This window comes from Cotesia typhae, unplaced genomic scaffold (genome assembly GCF_013202065.1).
Source record: "Cotesia typhae breed Kobodo isofemale line unplaced genomic scaffold, CoteBio_Ctyphae contig_65, whole genome shotgun sequence".
Taxonomy (NCBI): domain Eukaryota; kingdom Metazoa; phylum Arthropoda; class Insecta; order Hymenoptera; family Braconidae; genus Cotesia; species Cotesia typhae.
In genome coordinates this window covers 2,870,131-2,896,980 of record NW_027423762.1, presented here as the reverse complement: position 1 = coordinate 2,896,980, position 26,850 = coordinate 2,870,131, and the positions used below count along the sequence as shown (strand labels likewise).

At 27.8% G+C, this 26,850-nt stretch overlaps 3 protein-coding genes across 6 annotated transcripts; 2 read left to right on the top strand and 1 right to left on the bottom strand.

The window, feature by feature from the left end:
* The first annotated feature begins 757 nt into the window (after nt 1-757).
* Nucleotides 758-4,011, top strand: LOC141532455 (uncharacterized). The gene is made up of 3 exons (XM_074250790.1): nt 758-1,729; nt 1,916-2,063; nt 3,993-4,011. Exons 1-3 carry the CDS (start codon nt 1,207-1,209, stop codon nt 4,009-4,011), a joined length of 690 nt encoding a protein of 229 aa, XP_074106891.1. The 5' UTR covers nt 758-1,206.
* A 326-nt stretch (nt 4,012-4,337) lies between these two features.
* Nucleotides 4,338-20,295, bottom strand: LOC141532513 (uncharacterized). 4 transcript variants are annotated; one of them, XM_074250884.1, is made up of 10 exons: nt 20,167-20,295; nt 15,378-15,630; nt 12,534-13,588; nt 11,350-11,452; nt 8,968-9,170; nt 7,672-8,006; nt 6,761-7,085; nt 6,508-6,592; nt 6,278-6,407; nt 4,338-4,637 (listed from the first exon to the last, which is right to left on the bottom strand). In XM_074250884.1, exons 2-10 carry the CDS (start codon nt 15,602-15,604, stop codon nt 4,611-4,613), a joined length of 2,490 nt encoding a protein of 829 aa, XP_074106985.1. In that variant the 5' UTR covers nt 15,605-15,630; nt 20,167-20,295; the 3' UTR covers nt 4,338-4,610. The 4 variants fall into 4 exon arrangements, with proteins under 4 accessions (XP_074106985.1, XP_074106983.1, XP_074106984.1 ...); XM_074250882.1 differs by lacking the exon at nt 20,167-20,295 and adding an exon at nt 16,021-16,391; XM_074250883.1 differs by lacking the exon at nt 20,167-20,295 and adding an exon at nt 16,212-16,391.
* A 1,555-nt stretch (nt 20,296-21,850) lies between these two features.
* Nucleotides 21,851-24,391, top strand: LOC141532454 (uncharacterized). Its single transcript, XM_074250789.1, has 5 exons — nt 21,851-22,172; nt 22,298-22,547; nt 22,628-22,789; nt 22,902-23,031; nt 23,637-24,391. Exons 1-5 carry the CDS (start codon nt 21,902-21,904, stop codon nt 23,829-23,831), a joined length of 1,008 nt encoding a protein of 335 aa, XP_074106890.1. The 5' UTR covers nt 21,851-21,901; the 3' UTR covers nt 23,832-24,391.
* The last annotated feature ends 2,459 nt before the right edge of the window (nt 24,392-26,850 follow it).

The following is a 26,850-nucleotide window of genomic DNA, read 5'->3' as shown; positions in this document are numbered from 1 at the left end:
ATTTTTCTAGTTTTTGATCAATAATTCGAAAAATTTCAATTTATTCTGTGAGTTTCAAGGAAATTTAGACAAATTGGAGTTTTTATTATAAAAGCAACTCCTATAGATGTTTTCTGTTCAAAATTCATTTGAAAGTTTTTATTCTAATAATATTTTTTTAATTTTATCTTTAATAATTTAAAATCTTAATCGCGTTGTCATTTATTATTATGAAATTTGTTCAGTGCGTATTTTTAAATTGTTTTTCACAAAATATACATAAAATTTTCGTTCGAGGGGATTTTTGTTTTGAATTCCATTTCTTCTTCTGTTTGTCTTCTGAAACTAACGCCATCTATGTTTTTTACTCTCAACTATCTTCAGTATCTACCCATTTAATACCGTATTTTCAGTGTTCCTAAAACTGATCATCTTGAATACGTAATAAAATAATTCATTTTAAATAAGTCTTATAATCATCACATAAATTTATTTATCATCAATTAACCTACAATGAATAAAGAAATTCGTTTTATCGGAATACCTCTACAAAGAATTTCGGAACGTAAGTTACCAAAAGTGAAAGAGGTTATGCGTGTGTTTTTCTACCAACTTAAAATTTTAAAGTATTCAATCAAACAAAGTGCTAAAAATTCAGTTGACCAAGTTATTGAACTGTGGAGAAAAAATCAGATTCCAACTAGTGGAGCTCCTAATGCAGTCAAAAATTTCTTCGCTATCACAGTCAATGGTTAAAATTACAAAAAATTTCGATAAAAAGAATTCAGCGCAAAACCAAAAGGAAATGAAATTTCAGACTGATCTTGAACAATTATTCGACATTGTGAGCGAAAAATCCTTAAAAGTGCTTGATGATAATATTAGAAAGTTGTATTTGGATCAAAAATTCGGTACCCATAAAGAGATTCTTTCTAATAATGTACCTGTATCAAACTTAACCACAACTATGATGGGAATAGATGAGAGTAGTAAGTATCTGAGATATTTAATTATTATAAAGTCAGGTAGTAGTGTAACTTTTCATAGATGACTAGATGACATTTGACTAGACAATTTTTGGAGTCCTTTCTTAATTATTTGTCATCAAAATGAATAAATTCTATACATTTTCTTCGTTTAATTTATAAAACAGATCTTATTCCAGACTTAGATCAACCGTCTACCAGTCATGCGATTGTTCCAAGTGAAAAATCAGAGTCGTTCTCTATGTATACATTAAGTGGAGTTACAAATTTTGGATCTGATTCAGAGTATGAACCTCCAATTCCGACAAAACGAGCAAAACTTGATGTCTTAACTCCTGAAGTCATTTTTGGACTCGACCGAGCTAATGTCAGCAGTAGAAATGCGATGTTTATTATTGCACCGGTTTTACTAGCAGTAGGTATTAAAATTGAAGATACAACGCTCAGTTATAGTTCAATTCAACGAGCTCGTATGCTTCAAAGAGAAGACATTGCTAAAGGACTTAATGACAACTTTAAGACACACGATAAATACGTTGTGCATTGGGACGGAAAAATGCTGAATGACCTTGTTGGATCAAAATCTGTGGAACGGCTACCAGTTATTTTAACTGCATTTGGTACCGAACAATTACTTGGGGTTCCAAAAATGAATTCTGGGACGGCAGACAATCAAACATCAGCCATTTTATCGACATTGAGTGAATGGGGTATTACTAATTATGTTAAGGCGATGTGTTTTGACACGACGGCAGTTAATACAGGTAACTTATCAATGATAATTTAATCTAAAAAATTTTAATTATTAACGTTCTAGTTTAATTTTTATTGCTTACTGAATTTCACTTTTGAAATTATTGAGAATTATTTACTCATTTGGATTTTAAATATAATCTACAATTTGTTGAAAATATTAAATTTAACGATAGTTATCTATTTTCTTTATACAGGAATTCATAACGGTACATGTAAGGCAATTGAAAAGACTTTGGGAAGAGAGTTAATCTGGTTACCATGTCGTCACCACATTTTTGAGATCATATTAAGAAGTGCATTTGAAGTATATTGGCCTGTGTCATCTGGGCCAAACGTACCAATGTTCGGAAGATTTAAAAAATCATGGGATGAAATAAATAAAACTAATTATAAATCTGGAATTGAAGATACTGTTGTTGCTGATATCATTTTGGATAAAAAAATGAAATATCTAGTTTAATTGCACAATCCTTACAGGTATGATTTAACTGCGATTTTAAGAAAAAAATTTTCTTGTTTCTGACAAATTTTTAATTGTTTTTGATAGTTACTACAACCCCGAGATGACTATAAAGAATTGTTGGAATTGTCGTTGATTTTCCTTGGAGAAATGCCTCAAGAAGAAATTTTTTTCAAACGTCCTGGTGCAATTCATCATGCTAGGTGGATGGCGAAGGCAATTTACAGTTTAAAAATGTTTCTATTCAGAAATGAATTTAAACTTTCTAATAAAGAATTGGACGGTCTTCGGCAAATTTGTATATTTATAGTTACACTGTATTTAAAAGCTTGGTTTTCATCAACTTCTGCAACAACTGCTGCTAATCATGACTTGCAGTTTTTGAAAATTTATTCGAGTACAAAAATATCAATTCATTGATTTCTTCAGCAACTTGTGAAAAATGATTTTGCATTTATGGTATTTAAGTGATGAACTTGCCATTTTATCATTATTTGACGATACCGTTTCATTGGAAGTAAAAAAATAATGTTGGAGCTGTTAATACTGTAACGGTACAGATTCTAAAGCTAAAAATTTATAATTGATAAAAACGATTTGAATTCATTAACGCAAAAAGTCTGAGTGACTTTGTTTCTAAAAAGTCTTTAAATCTCTTTAAAATCTTTGATTTACCATATGACTTCCTTGATAAAGATATTGAATCGTGGCCTACTAATGACAGTTACATTGAAAATAAAGAATACTTTAACCAATTGAAAGTTGTTAATGATTCAGCAGAACGAGCTGTTGCATTAGTTAGTGAGTATAATCAATGCTTGACAAAAATGAAGAGCAATTCCAATACTTATTGCAAATTATCAAAGAACATCGAAAAACTACCCAAACTGCAATAGAGGAAATTATTTACAGTAAAAGTGTACCGTTATGTTGAAAATATTGAAAATTATATGGCAGTTGATAATTAAATAAATAAATTCTTCGATAAAAAGTGAAACACATGTGAAACACACTAAATTGAATTATATATTTAAAAAAATGCACTAATTTTTTGTTTTAATGTAATCAAACATGTCCAAGACTAAAAACTAATTAAAAAAATAGTTCATAACATATTTCCATTCATAGAAACTCAAATTTGTCTAAATTTCCTTGAAACTCACAGAATAAATTGAAATTTTTCGAATTATTGATCAAAAACTAGAAAAATTGATATGCATTGATGTTTGACGATGAATATCTCGTAAACGCTCAACTTGATCGAAAAATCATAAGAGACCATTTTTATAGAGCAGTAAATTTCCTACAAAACTATGAGTTTCATCATTCATAATGATTTTTTTCATTGAGTTATAAAATTCATAAGAAATAAAAAAATTTTCCCAAAAATAATCAAACTTTAACCGTTAATATCTTTTAACGGTTGGGTTTACGAAAAATCGTAAGAGACCTTTTTGTAGAGCATTCAATTTCCTACAAAATCTAAGGAACAAGATATTTTTTCAAGTAGTTGGAAGCGAGATATAAATTTTTCTATCTGATAATAAGAAAAAATAGAAAACTGTAAGAAGGAGGACCTTCCCGTTACAATTAAGAACTCATGCTTGGAGAGGCTTTCTTAGAGGTGTCTAGGAACCTATTTTTCAGAGTACCAAACGAAAAAAAAAATATTCTTTTTTTTTGAATCACCCTATTACAGTTACTATATTATTTACGTCTACTTATTAATTAATAAAGAAGTTGTTTTTCATTATCTTTATCGTTAATAACAAATTGTTTCAATTATCTATAAACCACAAATTTATTCCCAGCAAAATAATAAGCAATTAACCGAATCGTTAATTAAGTGAAGATTAAAAAAAAATTTTTTAATTAAAATTGCTGAGTAAAAAAATATAACTGTTTATACACTTGAAAAAAAAAAAATTAATTTAGTTAATTAAAAATTTTATCAATTAACAAAATGTCAATGACCTAATAAAAATAAGCTAAAATAAAAAATGACATTCAATTTTAATGAGGTAAAAAATAATCATCATCAGTTTAATTGAACAGACTTTCTCTATCTGTCTACGTAGTTTCATTCAACTTTCCATAGCGCTTCCTTACATTGACCTTTACTCATTCGACCTTTTATAAATAAAGTAAATAAACAATTTTATATTATTTTTAATATTTATTAACAATTAGTTAATAATTTTTATAAATTCATTTATAAACAAATTTACCTTAATTAACTAATGTCACATTAATTAGCAGCTCGTGTTGTTAATGATCTTTTTAAGATATTATTAACATTCATTATACAAAATAATATTACTCTCTTTATATTATTTACGTCATTTTTATTTTTTTGTCAACTGTAAAAACAGTTTTTTGATGTGGTATTTCATTTTCCTTTTGAGGGCCGTCATTATTCTATTAATTTGTTAATAGTAAGGCCTTCGTGGATTATTCTAGAAACATTCAATTAATCTCATGAATTTTGTGATAATCATTATTGTTATCATTTTTAACATTAATAAGGTGTCTAGAGGCATGGAAATTTTTTTTACTTATAAGATTTACTGAAATATAATTTGACATTTTTTAGATAAAAAAAAATTTCATATTATAATTTAATAATATAACCGTTAAGCTCTCTTACGATTGACAGCAGGTAGCTCAGGGCAGTTGTTGATACCCGTTCGTATTTGATTAAATCAAAATGTAGATAATGATATGTAATGAACTCAAATCTATTAAACTGTAATATAATTCTTAAGACATAAATATCTTATTATGATAATTTACTTCATTTGAATTTTGTAATTCAACTATGTATATAAGACAGAAAAATTTTTAATGAATTTTTTTCAGAATAAAATTTTGACAAGCTGTGATTATTATCTATATTATTAAGAGAATTAAATTTGGTATCGTTAAAAAGTTCTTGACCTGAAGTTGTGCCTTTTAAGGTTTTATGTCATTCTCACTAATAGTCAATTTATTATGATAACTATTTAGGCTGCATTCGAAAATGCTCTATCTCTAGATAGATAATTAAGAAATGACCTTGTATCTTGTGAACTATTGATATTTTTGAAGATATAAGCTCATCCCGAAATTGCTCTCATCGAGACCTTTCATTTGAGTACCCACATCAATTTTTCATATATTTCATATACTTAGACATGTATATATGAAAAATATATCAAAAATTCATGTGGGTACTCAAATGAAAGCCCTTGATAAGTGAAACATCGGGATGAGCTTATATCTTTAAAAACATCAATAGTTAAGAAAGTACAGTGCAATTTAACGTAATTAAGAAACGACTTTGTATCTTGTGAACTATTGACATTTTTTAAAATATAAGCTCACCTCGACATTACACTCATCGAGACCTTTCATTTGAGTACCCACATAAATTTTTCATATATTTATATATATTATATATATGTATATATGATAAATATATCAAAAATATATGTGGGTACTCAAATGAAAGCTCTTGATGAGTGTAACATCGGGATAAGCTTATATCTTTGAAAACGTCAATAGTTAAGAAAGTACAGTGTAATTTAACAAAAGTCATCATTTAATAAAGCAAAATTTTATTTATTTACATTTCACAAATCACGGTAGTCACATAGTGACTAGGTTGCTAGTCATTATTAAAAGTTAGTCTTTAATTGAAGAATTTTTTTCAATATTATTTTAAAATCAAATCAATCTACAGAAATTGAAGTTAATAAAAATTAATTTCTACAAGAATATTTAAGTATACTTTTTTTTTTTCTAATAATTTTATTTACTCAGTAAATCTAATAAAAAAATAATGCCATGTCATGACTTTTAAAAAAGTTGAAACATTTTTTTTATTATTCAATTCGTTGAATCAATAAAAAAAAACTGGAATGAGAAATCAAATTTATGAAACCACAGCAATTTTTTATCAAATCAAGACCCGTCGGTTAAATAAATTCGTAAGCTATATCATTGCCTAGAAAAATATTCTAAGCCACTAAATTTTATGACATTTGAGAGCTTCGTGACCGCTAGACACCTTAATTAATTATAATAATTCAATAATCGAATAAATGAGAACAGTTACCAAAGGATTCGGCCTGAATCGATAAGCAAGCATCATTCGCTTTCTATACGCATCAAACTCATCGTCATCTCGTGAAATGTTATCTGGTCTGTCAGAACCTAATCCAGAGCTATCCAATCTACTAGTTGCCCTAATTAAACATTTCAATTGATAGTATCAATAACAAATACCTAATATAAACTCAATTCAATTGAATGGCAACAATAACAAGTTTGTAAATGAAAACTCACTTATTTACAGGATCAATACGACCGCTACCTTCGCTACCAAGTCCTTGACCTTCAGTCCAACCAAGTTTCTGTAGCATTTGAAAACCTACAAACAATTCATCATCAAGATTAATTGAATTAATTAAAATAATTCATGCATAAAATTTATTATTAGATAAAAAATCAATCTTGTAAAAATTTTAATGAACTGCGTAAATTTTAATCATAATTTAATTCATGAGAACTTCATAATTGTCTGAAATTAATTACTGACCTATATTATCTTCTTTTAATTTAAACTCCTTGTAATCACTAAGATCGGGTTCTTTGCCCTGTTTGACGGCGTTGTACTGTTCCATAAATTTTTTAAGCTCGTCTGGTGGCAAAAAATCACCGATGTGATGTTTACCCTCCGACTGCGCCGTTAATTCCTCAGCCCACATTTGCGTGGCTTCCATTTCAGCTGATCTTAATTTATGTTCCCACGTACCACCCTCAGTTTCTTCATCACTGTCGTATTCATATTTATGTTTTCCTTGCGACTCTAAACGCTTCACTTCTTCGCGTTTTTTCATCAAGTTTTGATACAATAAATTTATCTGTAAAAAATATCATTGGTAGGAAAATCATGAATTTTTTTTCTATATTTTAATAATTAAAATTTTTGACAGTCTGTTAATGCAGTATTCTATTTTGGGCACTCGAAAAATGCTATTTTAAAAATTATTAATAGATATGTCAATATCTAGATATGAAGAATTTGTTGAGCTTAGTAATCTCACTCTCGAAAAATATTAAAAATTTTTTAATTATGTTTCCTTTTTTGTCTTTTTATTCAACAAAAAAATTTTAAATTCTTAGGTTCAATACATTACCACTAGCTGGAGTAGGACTATTAATTTAAATAATAATAATAATAAAAAAAAAAAAAAAACAAAAAAAACTCAAAAGACAAAAAATTGCATGTTTCATCTCTGATTTTCGCTAATAAAAATAGTAAAAATCAAAATTTTTAATTCAAGTAATTCTACTTTAGCCAATAGATCCAGGTATTTAGAACATGCAATGAAAAATGAGCTCAAAGAGCTCAAAAACAAAATAAGATGGCTTTTAGGGTCAACTGTTTTAAGTACTAAAATGAAATACTTGTCTTAATGTAAAAAAACTTGAAAATAAATTAAAAACCTTATAGTGATCTTCAGCTTTCTTCCACTGCTCTTCACTTAAATCATATGTACCAAAAGTTTGTCGCGCATAGACAACCAATGCTGGATCATTGCGACTTATTTTTGTCAGCATCGGATTTTTACTTTTGGGATTTTGAGTCTTTGGTGTTAATAGAGCCGATCCTTGACCCAATGGTCCTGACAATCCAATACTAGGTCGATGTAGATTTAATGGATTAACATTACTCGTTTGGTTATTTACAGTGGGAATCCCTACTTTGTTATCAGGTTCACTCCAACGACTGCGTCTTTTACGTCTGCGTTCTTCTTTACTTTCATCCTTAATATTATTATCTGCAAATTGTATTTTTTTTTTTTTTTTTTTTTTTTAAGTAAATAATTAAAAATGTTTCTTTTTTTTTTTTCTATGAATTTAAAACATTCATTTCTAGAGTAAAGTATAAGGTAAAGTATCCAAATATTCAAAGCGGTACCCAGAACTTGAACAAGCTGGGGCCGTATAATTTTAACACCGTACTCAAATGAAAGGTCTCAATGAGTGTAATGACGGGGTGAGCTTATATCTTTAAAAATATCATTAGTTAACAAGATACAATGTCATTTCTTAGTTAATGACATTTTTTAAGATATAAACTCGTTCCGATGTTACACTCATCAAGAGCTTTCATTTGAGTACCCACATGCATTTTTGATATATTTTTCATACATACATATATATAATATATATAAAAATATTAAATATATTTTCTTTAATTTTCTTTCCGTGAACTTGAAAATAATTGAATTTTTGATAAATTTTTTCATAGAATTCAATAATATTAATTACTATCCTTGATAGTAAATGTAACCATCCTGATAGTGACTGTTATATCATCCTGATTGTAACTATTACTAAAAACATGGTAACTGCTATCACAAAAAAATAATAGCACTAACTAACTTTGCATTGAAAAATGTTTTAATCATCCTAGATGATTGGAGCTCCAAATTTAGTATGATAACCTCTATCATTTAATTTTCTCCGTGATTGATTGTTCAACTACTGCTCATTTCATAGTCTTAAATCTTAAAAACATTGTTAAAATATAAATGTTCAATTATCTGCGTTATTTTGCGCTTTAATCAATTCAAAATTGTTTATATTTTTGTGTAAATCACTAATTTGAACTAATAATTACACCTTTATGTATTAAAAGTAGGGTAAAATACGTTTTTCTTTGAAACCTGTTCAACTACTGGGTACTTCACCTTACCCATTTACTGAACATGTATAAAAGTGTAAATATTGACTCACCACTTTGTAAGATATGTTTAGTGGATACTTTGTCAACATCATCATTGTCACTAAGAGCATCTTCAGGACAGTAAGGCTCAGCACCGCTTCCACTACCGGCGCCTGAAGCTCCGCTTGCCCCTTTATCAGCTTTCTCAGCACGGTACTTGGCCACCAATCCTCTGTACTGCAGGTACGCTGCACTTTGCTTTTGGTGCAGAAACCTTGATTAAAACAATACTTAAAACGCTGTCAAGTAAGACTTACGCCTAACGATATGCTGTTAATCATTTTCATCAAATTTAATCACGTTAATTAATTAACAATAAATTATTAAGTATTCACTTACAAAAAGGTTAAGTTTTAATTTTAATATAATAATAAAAATGGCAACTCATACACAACTGGATTGTGAGCAATTAAATTAAATTGTGTTATTTATAAAAATTCAAAAAAGTACTTTCAAATACTAAGATATTAATTTTAAAATAAATAATACAATGCTAAATTCATCTATTTGAATAAACATTAATATAAATTTTTAAAAATTAGTTACTATAATAATAATAATGTATTTGTATTTACATAACTATAATTAATAGCTCGATTTACTAAGCAAGCGGTTAAAAATATTTCTCCTATAATTAATCTTTATAAAATAGTTCTTATTTACTTTCAAACTATATAATTTATCTAAATATTTAATAATAACAACACTTGATATTTTATAACCCCACAAGCTTTAAAAAAAACATTCTCATAACAGCAATTATTAAATAAAAGAGATTTTTTAACACACATAAATATTAATTGTTAAATTATTTCATTTTTATAAAAATGTCTATAACTATTGAGTAGAAGCATAGAAAAATTGAAAAATATTATTTTATTTTTAATCAAACTTTTTAGTTGTCTTTTAAATTTTATTAAATTTACTAAAATAATTTTTAAAGAATATATTAATCAACCATAAATTAAAAAATTTTGTTATTTTCACTAAATTAATTTACTGCGTAATTTTTTTTTCATTAGATACTTCAATTAGATCATAAGTTCTATACAGGGATCAATTACTTATGACTTATAATAATAATAGACCTTCAATTTAGTTGATAAAGTCTGAAATTAATAAAGACTGTTCCAATAGAGCGGTAATTTAATAAAGTACAAGAAAATAAACAAGGAAAAAATGAGTGGTCTTAATCGAGCATCTCTCAATTTAATATTAAATCCAGCGAACTTTTATGATACTAATCGAATATATCAAATGGAATGAAATTTTATTACAGACACTAAAAATCAATAATAAATGGAATAAAGACAATATATTATAAAATAAACTAGCAACTTTGCAGTCACTATGTGACTATCGTGACTTGTGGATTATAAATAAATAAAATTTTGATTTATTGAATAATGAATTTTGTTAAATTGCACTGTACTTTCTTAACTATTGACGTTTTTAAAAATATAAGCTTATCCCGATATTACACTCATCAAGAGCTTTCATTTGAGTACCCACATGTATTTTTGATATATTTATCATATATACATATTTATATAATATATATAAATATATGAAAAATTGATGTGGGTACTCAAATGAAAGGTCTCGATGAGTGCAATGTCAGGGTGAGCTTATATTTTTAAAAATGTCAATATTTCACGAGATACAAGGTCATTTCTTAATTTATATATTAATTAATTAAATTCTTAATATGATTATCCCAGAAAAACAATTTTTCTTATTCTCTTAATTATATAGATTATTTCAACTTTTTTTAAAGAAATAACCTTCTTCCTTTATCATTAACTTAAAAATGTTTTCGGAATTTAAATTTAAAAAACGATCTTATAATTTAATAAATAAAAAAAAATGAAAATTTATTTACAATTTTTCTATGCTTTGCAATAAAATAATATAATACTGTGGTGAGTATTAACTGAGTAAAATTTTACTGTTAATAGTGAGTAATAAACTTCTTACTTGACTTATCATACCGTAAAGAGAAGAATGTCTAAAGTATCAAATATTGTGTGTATTATATTAGACTCAGCAAATTGAAAGTGACAATATTTAATGTTAATAAAAGCTAACATGACAATCTACAAAATCCTATAATTTTGTTAATACCACAAATTCTCTTGTATTATCTAATGAAACAACTGACTAAAGAATGAGTTTAAAACCATTGAAACAATGAAACATACGAGGTTCGAATTTAAATAGTAATTAATTACACACAGACAGAGGTGAAGCGTAAGACTAAAAATAGTAATAAAAAATCTGAGACACTAAACAAGAGTAAAATACTCAGCGAGCATAAGACAGCATTAGAGAATAAATATAAATGTCAATAGAAATAAATAATGCAATAATTCATCAGTGAGGACAGTAGTTACCATAATTTAGGATCTTGCAAATTCTTCTCTCTGACTTCTTGTTCAATTGCGTCACCGCAGTCTGCAACAATTCGTGCCAATTGTTCAGCTTCCTGACAACCTACTGTAAGAATAATTATTAATTGTAATTTATAACTATTGTAATAATGATAAGTAGTAAAATAAGTCTTAACTATTATACGCTAGTGCCAAGTACCGAGTAATATAAAAAAAAAATTAAAAACAATTTTTTTATGATTAAAATACTACATTTTACGTTGGTTTTTTTAATCATTTATATCAACTTTTATGAAAAAAAAAAAATTGATATTAAATATTGTATTTAACGAAGTTGTTATTTTATTTTGATTGCTAATAGTTGAAGCTATAATATGAAGATAGTACCCCTGTTATTAGTCATGGGACAAAAACTACTGACCATTATTTCGTACGCTACTTGATATTATTTCGGGTGAGACCAAATGAACTTTTTTTATTTATATAATTAATTAATTAATAAATAAAGCTTTTAGCCTTAGCAAAAATAATGTCTCAATTTTATTTTCACCTTTCTTTTAGACTGTTACATTTCCTACAAAACTGTACATACACTGATAAAAAAAAATAACGACCCAAGAATACCATTTTGAACAAAATAAGTTCCTTGCATCAAGAATTAAAACTCTTGAGTCAAGAAATTATTTTTGATTTAGGTAAATTTTTCTTTCCTCAAAAATTTTTTCTTTTGACTCAACACGGAGAGAACAAAATTACACTACATATCCTCCCATATTATACTCAATGTTATCTGTAGTGAAAAAAAAATTTGAATTATACTCAGTAGAATCTTGGATTATATAATTTTTTCGAAAATTGTGATAATAAACTTTTTTTTTTTTTTTTAATTTATAAATTTCTTTGAAAATTTGTTAAAATTGTGATGATTAATTTTTTTTTTAAATTGTTCATTTTTTTGTGTTACTCTTACAAAAAATCGAAAACTGCAATCTAAATATTAAAATTAAAAGGTCATATTTCAGCAAGCTTTTCAAATCTGGCCGAAAATTTTAAGCCTATTTGCGGGGAAAAAAAAAAAAAAAAAAAAATTTTTTTTAACAATTCAATTTTTATCATCATTGAAATAAATTACTTCTGACATTATTAAATACCCATAATATTTACAAAAATAAATTCGCTGAACTTACCGAAATGATCTGAAGAAAGCGGCGCCTGAACAGGAGGTGGAATTTGTACATTAACACTAGGCCTAACAGGCAATTGCATTTGATTCTGAATCGGATAAGTAGTCGGCAGGAGATGAACCGCAGTTGAGTGATTATTGCCGGTGATTATCGAAGGTGGTGGAACATTAGGCGGTGGTACATTTACATTCGGCGGTGGTACTGAATTAATATTAGAGTTGTGAACTGGCGGTGGCGTGGTCATTATCAGCGGAGGTATAACTTGCGACGGAGGTACATTGGGAATGGGGTTAGGATTCAATTGCATGATGTTAGGCGGCATCCTCGACATGGGAGGCAGCAAATTAGGCCTTGGATTCTGCGGTGGTTGTAAATTAGTGATCGGAATACTGCACTGAGGTGGCGGAATGTGTCCAGCAGATTTACTCGGGATCGAGGCCAGAGGATTCGTCGAACCCGGCTGGGAAGGTGGAGGCTGGTTCAGCTGCATACTAGGCGGAGGTACTTTGGTATTTATCGGTGGCGGAGGCGGAGGCCTTATCATGTGCGGAGGAGGCACTGATATACGAGGAGGAGGCGCTGACGAGATCGGATGACTTGACTCTAAATTAACCGGAGGAATATGAGAAATTGGTGGTGGGACGTTTCGCAAATTAGGAGGTGGGACGTTGATTTGTTGGATCCGCGGAGGGATCAGCGGCGGAATGGAAGAAGGGGATCGTGGATTAGGCTGGTGATATCGTTCGAGGACCGGTGATCTGTGTCGCGGTGGTGACGGACTCGACGAACTGCTGCGACGTCCTCTTTCAGATCTCTGGTGCCAACGAGACTCGTTTCTTCGTCTGTCTCGGCGATTGTACTCCCGGTTTTTATCCCCGTTCCATCGCCGGTCGTAGTTTCTTTCACGGTCCTCTTTCTTGACAGTCACCGGGGGTGGCGAGTCTTCAATTTTTGGCGAGGTTGTCTTGTTTGATATTTTCTTAAATTGGTCGAGAAAACTCCCGTCATTGGCGAACAAATTAACCGTCGCTGCGGCTGTTGGCTTCTCTTCTTCTTTCCTATAAATAATTTTACGTGCTCTCTTAGTGACCTCCATTTTAGCAATGATATAGCCTATTTTGTTTTATATACGTTTTATGTATATCTGTCTAGCTGAGGAGTTATAAATTAAAATCTTAATATATATAGTTTAAGATTATGATTTTATGGCACTCGTAACATCTTCAGTGACACAGCGTCTGATGTTCTACAAGTTTTATTTATATGACATCGTGTTTATGCCTTAATGCTAGTATATTTATGGTATTTATCATTAAAATTCCATAAAGACTAATTTAATATGCGTATTTTATTTATAACACACCACGGTTTAATTTATTGTTCATATCAAGACGGAAAAAAATTTTCAGTTGTATTTATTATTATTAACAATAAAAATATTTAAATATGTTATGTATTACAAAAATAATTATTTTATGAAATTGATCATACTTTCGATCCCCATTTAAAAATTTTTATAGAATTAATAATTTGTTATCTATATTGTTAAGAAAATAAAAAAATGTAAAAATTTTCTGTAATGAATAGTCATATGATAAAATCGGTTTTTTTTTTAACTAAATTTAGTGTCATTGCAAAGGTCTTGACTTGAATTTGTGCCTTTTCAAGGTTTCATATCATTCTCACTGATAGAGAATTTTCGAATGCAGCCTAAATACTTATCATAATAAATTGACTATCTCTAGATACATAATTAAGAAATGACTTCGTATCTTGTGAACTATTGACATTTTTGAAGATATAAGTTCACCCCGACATTACACTCATCGAGATCTTTCATTTGAGTACCCACATCAATTTTTCATATATTTATATATATTACGTATATGTATATATGAAAAATATATCAAAATGCATGTGGGTACTCAAATAAAAGCTCTTGATGAATGTAACATCGGGATGAGCTTATATCTTTAAAAATGTCAATATTTAAGAAAGTACAGTATAATTTAATGAGTCATTATTTAATAAAGCAGAATTTTATTTATTTATAATTCACAAGTCACAGTTACTAGTATTATTGAATCAAAGACATGAAACTTGATTTTACTTGTCAGCTATTTGTAAGATCTGAAATTAAAGTAATTTCTAACGACGCTGCAAGTAACATGAAGATAAAATTTTTATTGTAAAAATAATCTGTATGATAATTTCATTTTTTCTAACCTCATCATATCATGATACAAAAAGCACCAGACATCTGATTTTTTCAATGTATATAAATATATTAAATATGATAACTCGATTATTACAGCGACAATATTTAAATTAATTATCATTAACAATTATCATTCAATATAAATCATCTTTTTTCCTATTTTCTATTTATGAATCAAATTTTTTATCAATTTAGCGTACGAACTTTTTTTTAACAAGAAAAATTGTAAAAAATTTGTAAATTGTCAGTTACTATGTTTTTAAATTGGGCAGCCGTACAATTCATTATAGTTTATAAAAAAAAAAGTCAGCTCATTAAAAAGTAGCATTCAAGCTCAATAATATTAATTTCCGTCACTGAAAAAAAAATATCAACTACATTGAACATAACTCATCTAATCTGAGCACCTACAGAACCTCCTCGGAGGCCAAAAGACCCGGAGGTCTCCGATAATAATCACTCTGAAAGCTAACCTAATTCATCTAGCAAATTCACACGTGATCCTTAGATAAGTAATCTCTGAAAAATATGAACCAGCCCATTAAATTAAATTTAGATTACAAAATATGAGCAAGTACTCTCAGCTAGACGGAGGTGATGAATAACAATAATTAATAAAAATAACTTACTTGGCTACAGCAGTGACTTTGTTAACGGGGGCAGAGGGAGGCGAAGTACTGGGGCTTGTTTTTTTGACCTCAACAGCGGCTTTGGCCTTCATTTCTTGCATTTTAGCCTGGATCTCCAGCTTCTTCTGCTGGATTATTTGTTCCTGCTTGGACATCTGGGCGAACCTCTCGTTGCGTGAAGTTTTTGACACAAATGGGTCTGAACCTTTGACACCGCGGTACGCCATGTTTCGTTATTTACACTTTTATCTTACTGAAAAATAAATAAAATATTTTATTATTTACTCATCCATGAATTATCAGTTTGTTGATTTTAAAATCACCAGACACCTGACAAAAAAAAAGTTAGTGCAAAGCTAAAAAATAATTTTTATAAAAATAATTTATTATTACTTAATAAAAAAAAAAATTCGGAAAATTGTCAGATGCCTTCTGTCAACTTCAGTATAAATTTATTTAAAATAAAAGTTAACAAAAACTAGACCGCCTGTCACGGGAGCAGTCCACCGAGTGACACCATTTTCACTGGTGTCCAACTGTCTCACTTTTATTTTAAACAAACCAAATACTCAGCTCTCAACTCTTATTTAATTTAATAAATACATACAAGTATAAATATAAATATATATATGTGTTATATTACATGGACACAGTATGTACTTAGACTTAGCACTTGACACGGAATAAAAAAATAGACACTGGCTGATGTATGACTACGAGGCTGAGGCTGAAAACCGACGACTGAGACGAGCATGAGTATTAGAGAGTAAGTTTCACTCTTCTCGCCGGATTTAATGGGATTAGATTGATATAAATATTGTTGACTATAACTACCACGATGATCACGGTGCTGCTGTTTCAGTTTCAGTTGCGCCAAGTCAACTTCAGGTGAATTTACTTATAGTTAGATTTTTATATATATAGATATAGATGAAGATGAGTGTCACTGACAACATCGGCACTGCGACGGTGACGGTGCTTTATGCTGGTGGCTGCTGCAGTATCAACATGCACTCGAAAACGAAAACGACATAATAATATGTACTGGTTATACGTTATAATGCTTTTGTAACCCAACAGTATTATTAGAAGTGCGCATGCGTGACAGCTGGCGACGTAAAAAGTTTCTGCGCAAGCGCGCGACATTTAAAATTAAGAAAATTAAAAAATTAAAACTACATCTACCTATAGTTATACTTGCCAGTGTTGCCAGAAAAATTTTAATGAAAATCGCTGATTAGCAGCGTTGAAGTATCCCAAAAATAGTCCAATCAAAAAGAAAGTATTTTGCAAAAAATTATAACATGACATTAAATTTAGATGTCATTAAAGTTAGCAGACACTTGATAATTTTTTAATTTTATTTAACAAATAAATCTTTCCTGAAAAACTAGTTTTAAAAAATTGCATTTGTAATTTTTTAAAATTTCTAAATATCAATTTTTTTTTCTCATTTATTTTTGCCATAATTTTTTTTTTAAATTCTAAAAATTAATAAATAGCTGCTAAATTAATTCTCATTAAATTTAGCTGTCACTTGACAATTTTTTTAATTTTCTTTAATAAATAAATTATTGCAAAAAAAAATTATTAAAAAAATAGACTTGTAGAAATTTAATAAAATTAAAAATGCAATTTTTTAAAACTAAGTTTTTAGAACAAATTTTTTTGTTAAAGAAAATTAAAAAATTGTCAAGTGACATCTAATTAAATTAAATGTCATAATTATAACACTGAAGTTAGCCATCAGCTGTTGATTTTAAAAATTTTTTAACGAATCAATTACAATAAAAAATTTGCAATTTTTATTAATTTTCACATGTGAAACTTTTTAATAATAATTTTTTTTTTTAATAATTAAATTGCTATAAAATTCTAAAAAAATTTTTAATATCTATCAACTTCAGTGTCATAAAAAATTATATTAGGTAAAAGACCCAGTTATTGACACTGGCCTAATTATTTGACACTTGCAATTTTATTCTAATTAAAAAAATAAAATGTTCTCAAGAAACTAACGATCTTAAAATTTATAATTCGAAAATTATCTAGATTATTAAGAGAATAAGAAAAATTTTGTGATCAGTATGTTTGTATAATAAAATGGGTTTTTTATGATTAAATTTGATTCATGTTCTTGAAAAGATTTGCATTCATATATTGCAAAAAATTTTTTTCGGTTTGAGATTCAAAATAGCCGAAACGGCTACTTGCTACCGAATTTGCGGTAAATAAATCTGACAACATTGATACACTGACTTACTAGAAGCAGGAGTTTTTTTATGGCTTTACTCTTTAGTGATATATTCTAACCAGCAGCCGATGAGTATCTGAGCTTTGTTTTAGGTGTAGAGCATCTGTCGGAAAAACTTCTAGGTCACTTGCTTCGGCTTTCATCAATTTTAGAGGTTTTCATTGATCGCATTGCTATTTTTTAGGTGGTATGTAATAGGGAATATAGAAAATTATTGTACGGAAATTAATAAATTGTCTATTGCAACTGACATTTTATTATTACTATTTTAATAAGTTAACGAAATATTAATAGAATAAAAATAAATGCGATGTTATAAGTGGCAAAAAATATAGAAGTCTTTAAATATACGCATTTAAAATTTATAAATGAATGAAAACTATTTTTATTGTTTTTATTCAATAAAAAAATCAAAGAATGCAGTCCATGAATTTCTTTAATTAACAATATATATGAATAAAATCCTTCTTAGAATAAATTCCAGAAGAGATTAAATCAATTTCTATTCTTTTCGCATTTACTCAAGTTTTGAAACCAAGTAAAAAAAAATTTCTGAAAAATAGCATACGACCAACCACTGTGAAAGCTTTATAACAGCAAATATAAAAAATTTTTTTCAAGGTAATTGATAAAATAAAATTTGAGAAAATATATTGACTACGACTGACCCTTAAAATAAGATTAATTTCAAAAATGGAAAAAATATGAGTTTAGCTTCTTTACCTACTTTTACTCCTTAAAACTCAAATCGACAATAGAGGTGACAGATGCGGCCAATAGAGGGAGTACTAAGTCAACAAAGAAACTTTTTGTTCTATGAATTCTTCTTATAAGAAGATTATTAAACATTTATTTAAAAAATTACTATCCATCAATTAACCTTTTAAAGATTTAAAAAAATTAAAAAACCTTTTAAAGTCTTATGCAAAACATTTGAAATAGTTTCAGAGATTTTGAATAATTTAGGATCCTCCGAAAAATTTTGAGCAAAAAGCTTCTAAATAATTAAAGATATCAAATATGAAATGTCACGAACTCTAATTATTATAATTTAAATCCTGTAAATAATATTGTAATTATAATTAAATGATGTGTCACCAGTATGTTACACCTTATAGACACACTTTAAAATAGCTCAGTGTTAAATCAAAAAGGGAATATTTTTTAGCTTGTCTAACTTATAAAATTTTGGAAACCGGTGAACCTAAATTCCTGCGACAATTATTCACAAATGAAAATCTTGATATCAGGAGATCAAACAGACTTGCAGCAAAAAAACAATAATACGTTCAAAATGCCGAATTTCTCTAACATCGTCTATGATCATTCATTTTTGGTATCAGCTATTTGTCTGTGGCAGGAATTACCAACAGAGAAATTACAAACTCATCGTCACTTCAAATCTTCAAAAATAAAACATATGAATTTTTTATGAACAAAGAAGCAAATTCTTGACAATTTATTATGTTTGCAACCTCTTACTATTTAAATTATTACATAAACTATTATTTCTCTGTATAATTTTATCTGTATAATTTTATATTTACTTTGCATAATATCGTTTAGACTGTGTATTACATTATTTTTTTTTTTTTCTTTCATTTCACTGAACATAAAATTATTTCTCTTAAAGTTCTAAATTTACATTATAATACTTACGGGATTTAATAAAACTGTTACATTTTGTACTTGCCATTAGGCTTATTGTCTTAGCATATAAATTAAATAAATTAAATAAATATATTAGTTATAAAATTTACATCTAAATACGTCGGATGATATTCCTACAATTATCTGGTTTTGTTGATGATGTTTTAATATTGTTACATGTTCTCAAAAAACAATGTAAAATAATAAATGATAACATGTAGAAAAAATTTTTTATTGTTTAATGTAATGTATTATATTTGTAATCACTTATGACTCAAGAATTTACGCAAAGTAATATATTCGAAACAGCTGTTTCATGATCTGATATGTGTATATATGTTTCAAACATCAAAGAGGAATTTCAAAGTTGGATTACAGTCAAATAATGCATGCCGGCTTAAATTTGTGAGATTTTCAACCTAACATTACAATGACGTTATATACTAGCTATTTAGTAAGAAATTACGTTTGTAGTAGTTATATTAACACAAGTCAGATATTACTGTAATCTATTATAAGAATCAATAAAATTAATTAAAATTATACATATTTATTCAAGCTCATAATCGCCAATACTTATGTTATGTAAAAATTATTTAATTTATGATAATTAATTAATTTTACATTTGAAGTGATTAACAGTATTTGGTCCTAGCGTGTTAGACTAATAGACCGGGAACTTCCGAGTTTTAATTTATTGAGAATGATAGGTTTGATTGAATAAATAGTTCGTTAGGTAAATTTAATAAGTATATTATTTAACTAAAAATTGGTTAAATTATAAATTCATTACAAATAATACAAAAAGGTGAAATCTAATATTTTCTTTCATACAATGCGGTTTCAAATTGTTAAAATTTACAAATTAATAATTTTAAATTTTACCTGGTACAATTGGTGAATCTTGTTCTTTTTCTTTTCGTTAATTTAATTCACTTCACAACTTTACTTTATTTTACAATTAGTTGTATAAAAAAAAACAGAATTAGTCGTAATCTATTGATGATGTTAACACTAGATAGGTCAAAACACGAAGAGAGCGAACACCCAGCAGCTTCCCGGGTCCGAGATTTTTACGGGCCCTCCGTTGTCAATTGGAGGGAGAATTGAATACCCTCTCTTCGGATGTGTCGGAAAATGCTGCGGTAGCGGTTTCCCCGTATTTTGATGTACAAGTATAGATCACAAGTTATCTTATTATACTTGTATGCTTTTACCTCCTACACATTGTACAACGATACTCTTACTGGTACACTTATGATAATGTATAGGCGCATCTATACACACACAAATGCACACGGAGATCTTAATGTTACTTGTTGTTTAACATATGAAAATTTTTGAATATTAACATTTCTTAAATTAATTTAACATTTAAACAATTTCTGCGAACGATTTTATCAATAATCGGATGATTTCTTTTTTTGTGATCGATAAAAATTTTAATAAACAATTAGTCAATTCCTTTTAATAATTAATTTGTAACTTTTAATTTATTTGCTTTTAGTTTTTAACATTTACTAATTGTTCAATCTGAAATTCTTATTTATTATTTTTACCTTAAATTATTTATTATTCTCAAGACATTATCTAACTAAATTTATTGTAAAAGATTGTTTAAGAAATTTTGTTTATTATCATAAAATTATTATTTCTTTTGACTCATACTATATTATCTTCTATGCCTAATATTTGGACAGTAATGAGAGTATAATGATAAAAATTTCCCAGTCTGAGTTCGAGTGCCGCAATGTATTTAAGAAATACCTTTGAACTCTTTGGATATTTTTTTCTAATGTTTAAACTCCATTTATTTGTTTGTTCCGGTTTTGTAATCTTAAATGCATTGAAGTCTCAGACTGAGCATCTAAATAAGGGACATGAACTCTAGTTATTTTCTTATCTGGTCTACGAACAACGAAAAATTATGACGGTCTTCAATATTATATAGAAAAGATAAACGTTATAGAAAAAAATGATTTACATAACACTTAATTATTTTATTAAAAAAAAAAAAAAAGAGTAAAATTAAATATATTGTTTTCGATTCATTTTTCGGACTGACTTTTTGTAATATATCGAAAATTTTTAAGTTTCACTATGCAAGTAAAAAAAAAATAAACTCTCATGAACCTATTGGTTTTTAAATGAAAATACGAATGCTCGTAGACGATGGTAGAGAAATTAGGCATTTTGAACGTATTATATTGTTTTTTGCTGCAAGTCTGTTTGATCTCCTGATATCAAGATTTTGATTTGTGAATAATTGTCGCAGGAATTTAGGAATTTAGAAATTAATATATTTCAAATAATAAATTTAAAGGCTAATCACAAAACTGATTTCTAACGTGTATATTCTTGGTAAAATATACTACAAAGAATCAGATGTTGTATGATTAAAGTACTATAAGTATATATCAATATAAGAAAAATCTACTCTGTTAAATCATTAATCCGTTACCATAGCAACGTCATAAATGCATTTTATGTAAATACATGTACCGTTAAAAAGACAATACTTAGCTTAGATTGTTCATTATGTATACGTGTTGATGATATAAAATAAAATTACAGTGCATATACTTGATTGAATAATTAATTAAACAAGTTTATCATAATAATGGAACGTGAAATAGCAATCGCGCGAGTAAATGCTATTTTAACGGAATTAATAACCCAAGTTAAAAAAATTAGCGATGCGTCAAAGAGACACCAGGTGTCTGACAATGAAGAGCAGTGCAGCGGATCGGAAAATTTAATAAAGATGTTAAATGTTCTTGGACGCATTATTGAAATGCGAATGCAGACGTCACCCAGAGAAGAACGTGAGCGAGCATCTACTTTGGCGAGCGCACTTGTTAATGGAGAAAAAGCTCGAGTGGAAGCTGAGAGTAAGCTTGAAAAAAATCGATTTTATGTCTACTATTATGAAATACTATACACGTATTTTTTTACTGTTTGTGTTTTTTGTTATTGTTACTCGAATTGATGCAACATGCTAATTTTTTTTTTATAGATTTAGAGAGTACAATTGAAACGGAGAAACTTTTACATCAACATTTCACAAATGACGTAAAAGAACAAATCGCTGAGGAAAAAATCCTCTTAGAAGGGATTAAGGCCAGACAAAAAAGGGAAATTGATGAAAGAAAGTCGGAACCTTTTTTTTATTTGTATTTCTTTTGTTATTTTATAAGCAGTATTGAATTTCTTGATGCTCAAATATGTCGAAGGAATCGCTTTGTACTGAATTTTTTTGATCATTAAAATTTATTATTTAATTTTTCTTCTATTATGTTATTATTAATTTGCAGTATAATTTCCATTAGTATTTTTGTTGATTTAGTTTATTTTTCAGGCAAAAAACTGCGGCAATTATTGAAGAAATTTGGGAAAAGAAATCAGTAGAAGAAAAAAAATTGCTGAGAGAAATAAACTTTAAATCTGCGGAGTATGAAGTGATTTACGCGATCAATCAAAATAATGAAGAAAATTTGTATAATATGAGGTATTATCTTGATATTTCATGAATAAGTATGAATTATGAATACTAAGCGATTTTATTTAAATTCTAAAAATTGTTTTTATTTTAATATAATTTTAATTAAAAATTTTATTAGGAGAAAAGCAGAACAAGACTATTTGGAAATACTTTCTAAGTACGATAAAGATGTTGGAATGATTTACCGGACTATGGAATCTCTGATAGAGGAATCAAATATATTGGAAATTAGATTGAAAATTCTTGAGGTTTCATTAAAAAATACTCTCGATATATTTAATTATAGGAAAAAACTTCTGTTTTATATTTTATTTTTATATCAACTATTAGGAACAATTTCACTAAATTTTTTGAATTTATTCCATGCTCTCAAAAATATTGTAAAAAGTTCAAGGATTTGATTTAATTTGGTTCTTTGCTTTGACTTGAAGATACCGTAAAACGCTACTAATTGTACAGTTCATATATAAATATGTTTAACTTACAAAAATGATACGTCAACATTTTATGATGAACGATTTTCCGAGAAAACTGACGTATTTTTTCATGAAATGTGCAGAAATGCAAAAAAAAATGTTTTTTCTATACAAAAATTTTTTTTGGACAAAAAAAAACAGAATTTTTATTATACGCCCTTATGGCATCCGAAGTGGGTCCCGGGAGCCATAAGGGCGTATAAAATTATTTTTTATCTCATGAATAACTTTAAAAAAAAAATAACAAATAAGAGAAAATGTTCAAAGAAGAAGTGCTGATAGTTGATACAATAATAATTATAATAAATATTAGTTTTTTCGGTGTATTAATCTATAGCAAATGTTGTGATTATTAATCAGTATAATTGTTAAAAAAGGATAAAGTATCAATCCAAAAGATAGAATACGAAGAACTAAAAAACGAACGTGAGATGGCAATCTCAGAAGCATTTGCTGAAACTTTAAATAATTTCAAGAGAAATCGTGCAGCTAGAATAATACAGCGCGGCTGGCGCGGATATTTGGAGCATCAGTTACTGAAAAAGAAGAAAAAATCTAAAAAGAAAAAATAAACAAATATTATAAAAATTGTACAAGCAAAAGAATCAATTTTTTTATTTATAAAAAATTCACACGAGTCTTTTACAATGAGTATTGAGAAAATATATTTATCAATTAAAAGACCCTGAGCCAGAACCTATTTCATTGCGATTCCTACTAACCTAGTCCCATTCTGTCTGTACTCCATTTAAAACCAATTATGTTGCTTATATATATGGAGTGATATCGCTATTTTCGCACATATGCACAAATCGATTCTAATACCAACACGTGGTCGTTATTTCATTTCAAGTGCAATTTATTTCAAGAAAATCCTGGCTCCATTCCAGCCGCTGGATAAACCCAATGTCATCATGTTGGGAGAATAAAAATATTAGAATAAAATAAATATACTTCAAGTGGGAGTGCATAATAATCAAGTTATAAGGCAGACGTTTATAAATTATCTTAAAATAAAATTAAATTTATAGAATTTTATTCAGGATAGAAATTTACGAAGTTATTTTCTCACTTTAGTATCAGGTAATCTTACACGGAAAGAATTTTTTTTTTTAATTGACTGAAAGGTTTGAGGAAGTCTGAGTTATTTTACAGAAAAACGAACGAGAGATAAGAATAAAAATATCTTACAATTGTTTTAATTTTAACTTTTTCTAGCAAAAATACACGCGATCACAAATACATTTTATTTGTCTTTCCACATACAATATTAAAGAAAAGCTTTATAACTTTAACGTCTTACCGATGCTAAAAGGGAGTATAAAAAAATTTTAGTTCATAATAAAATTAATTATTTCATAATAATCATAAAATTATTATCTAATAATATTTATAATAAAATAAGATGCAAATGTTTTGTTGAATAAAATGTGAAAATTTGTTAATTCCTTGAAAGATTGGCAATTATTTACAAACAAAATTTTTCTCTGATCGATGACCAGCTTAAAATTTTTGATGCAATATTTTTTATTTATTTATTTTGACACTTATAGATGACCAAAGAGATTTCACGAGGTGTATTAAAAATTTTATTTCAGACTTAATAAAAAAATTTTTTAAATGAAAGCATTCCTAATAGAAAATCATTAAAAATAACATTAAATCGTAAGCACATTTTTTATGTACTATAAAGAACCCGCGAGTTATAAGGGCCTAGTTAAAAGATATTTATCTTAAAATAAAACTACCTATCGATACATTTTTATTTTAATTATCATTTGGGGACATTTTCTGTTAAATATTAACAAATAATTATAATGTTTACTCAAAACAAAAACAAAATAAATCATTTAAAGTGTAGTCGGATAACAAAGACCGAGGGCTTAACATACTTACGTGAATAATTAAACCATACTTATTAGATTTGGTATTCCAGATCGAAAATCATGTTAATTTTTAGACAACAGCCTAATCATTGGATTTTAAATACCAAAGATGCTTAAACTATATTGCAAAGTATTTAATTATGTTAAAGTATTCCGAAATTTTTCGTCTGTAGTAAAATAAAAGCTGATAAAAATATTGTTTAAAATGTTTAATTTAGTTTTTATTTATAGTGGAAGGATCTTTTTTTTTTTTTTTACTTTAGAATTTGGTTCTGATAAGTCATTGGTTTTGTTTTCGCCGAATAAAATATTATTAAGGTAAAAGACCTAGTTATTATTGACCCTGGCCTAGTTGTTTGACTCTTACAATTTTATTCTACTTTAAAAAATTCAATGTTTTTAAAAAACCGATTTTCTTAAAATTTATAATTCAAAATTTAAATTTATTAATTTATTAGAGTTGATTTGTTTTTTTTAATTAAATTAAAATTGTAAGTGTCAATAACTAGGTCTTTTACTTTAAACAAAAAAAAATTGAATAGAGGTTTTTAAAAGCGCGTATATACTTGTAATGTACTTTTGAGTCGAGATATCGTTGAATACAGTTAATCCTGAGTAAAGTTAGTATCGAGTAGCGAAAGAATTGAGTAAAGTTTTTTTTTTTTTTTTTAAGTTATTCAATTATTTTCGTTGAGTACAGTATGTCGCAGAGTTGAGTAATCTAGAGTAAAGCTGTGTTCCCGCCGAAATAACATTTTTCTAAATTCAAACTTTGAATGTTAATTTCCAGAGCTTTCAATATAAATATTGCATTCTACAATGTAATCCTTGTAAAATCTGTAATAATTACAATCTGAAACTGTAATTTTTCTATTTTTCATTACGGAGCGCTACACAGAAAAAAAAATTAATTTGAATCAAGACAAAAAATTCTTGAATCAAGTAAAATTTATTTAAACCAATATAATTTTCTTAGTTTAAGAATTTTTCTACTCAAATCAAGAAGATGAAATTCTTCAAAATTATTTACTTGATTCAAGTAAATTTTTTTTTCTGTGTACGTAACATTATATAATATCATTTTGAATAAATTGGATATTTTTCATTCTATCACAAAAATCTCTTCGCGAGACTTTGGTAATTTAGATAAACAAAACTAAAAAAAAAATTTCCTTCCATCAACCCACCCGCATCCTGTGACTTAATTACCTCTCTAGATGAATGTTTTTCCATAAATCAAATCAAAAACATAAAAAATTCAACTAAATTTCTCCATCAAAATCCATATGCCCATCAACTGACCAATCCCCAAGGCAGCAAGTACCACAAAAACCGCATGTTAAATTACTAAATATTGACTCCGGCATGATACATACTGGTGCATAAAACACTTGCGGTCAGTGCCTACAATAAATGTTCTATTAAACTATAAACTGTATACCCTCTACCTCAACTGAACTCTGTTGCTGAAATGCGTGTTAATTTGACGAGCTCTATTAATCTCGAGGAGTAATTACCTCAATAAATCACCCTTTGGACAGCAAAGAAAACCCCGCGATAATAGTGACAAATGTAAGTACTGTGAATCGAAAATAATTATTAATAACATCAACAATAACAATAACAACAAACAACTACCACCAGGAATCTAAATAAATAAAAGTGAGTGGCGAAGTTTATAAGCATGCGCGACAATATTTAGCAA

Excerpts from the sequence above, each read along its gene's own strand:
- LOC141532513 (XM_074250884.1), bottom strand. The coding sequence starts at position 15,604 with ATGGCGTACCGCGGTGTCAAAGGTTCAGACCCATTTGTGTCAAAAACT. Across the intron at positions 13,589-15,377 it reads AAAGTCACTGCTGTAGCCAA|GAAAGAAGAAGAGAAGCCAA; the intron begins GTAAGTTATTTT and ends AATTATTTATAG. Across the intron at positions 7,086-7,671 it reads AAGCTGAAGATCACTATAAG|ATAAATTTATTGTATCAAAA; the intron begins GTTTTTAATTTA and ends TATTTTTTACAG.
- LOC141532454 (XM_074250789.1), top strand. The coding sequence starts at position 21,902 with ATGGAACGTGAAATAGCAATCGCGCGAGTAAATGCTATTTTAACGGAA. Across the intron at positions 22,790-22,901 it reads GAAAATTTGTATAATATGAG|GAGAAAAGCAGAACAAGACT; the intron begins GTATTATCTTGA and ends AAATTTTATTAG. Across the intron at positions 23,032-23,636 it reads TTAGATTGAAAATTCTTGAG|GATAAAGTATCAATCCAAAA; the intron begins GTTTCATTAAAA and ends TTGTTAAAAAAG.
- LOC141532455 (XM_074250790.1), top strand. The coding sequence starts at position 1,207 with ATGTATACATTAAGTGGAGTTACAAATTTTGGATCTGATTCAGAGTAT. Across the intron at positions 1,730-1,915 it reads CACGACGGCAGTTAATACAG|GAATTCATAACGGTACATGT; the intron begins GTAACTTATCAA and ends TTCTTTATACAG.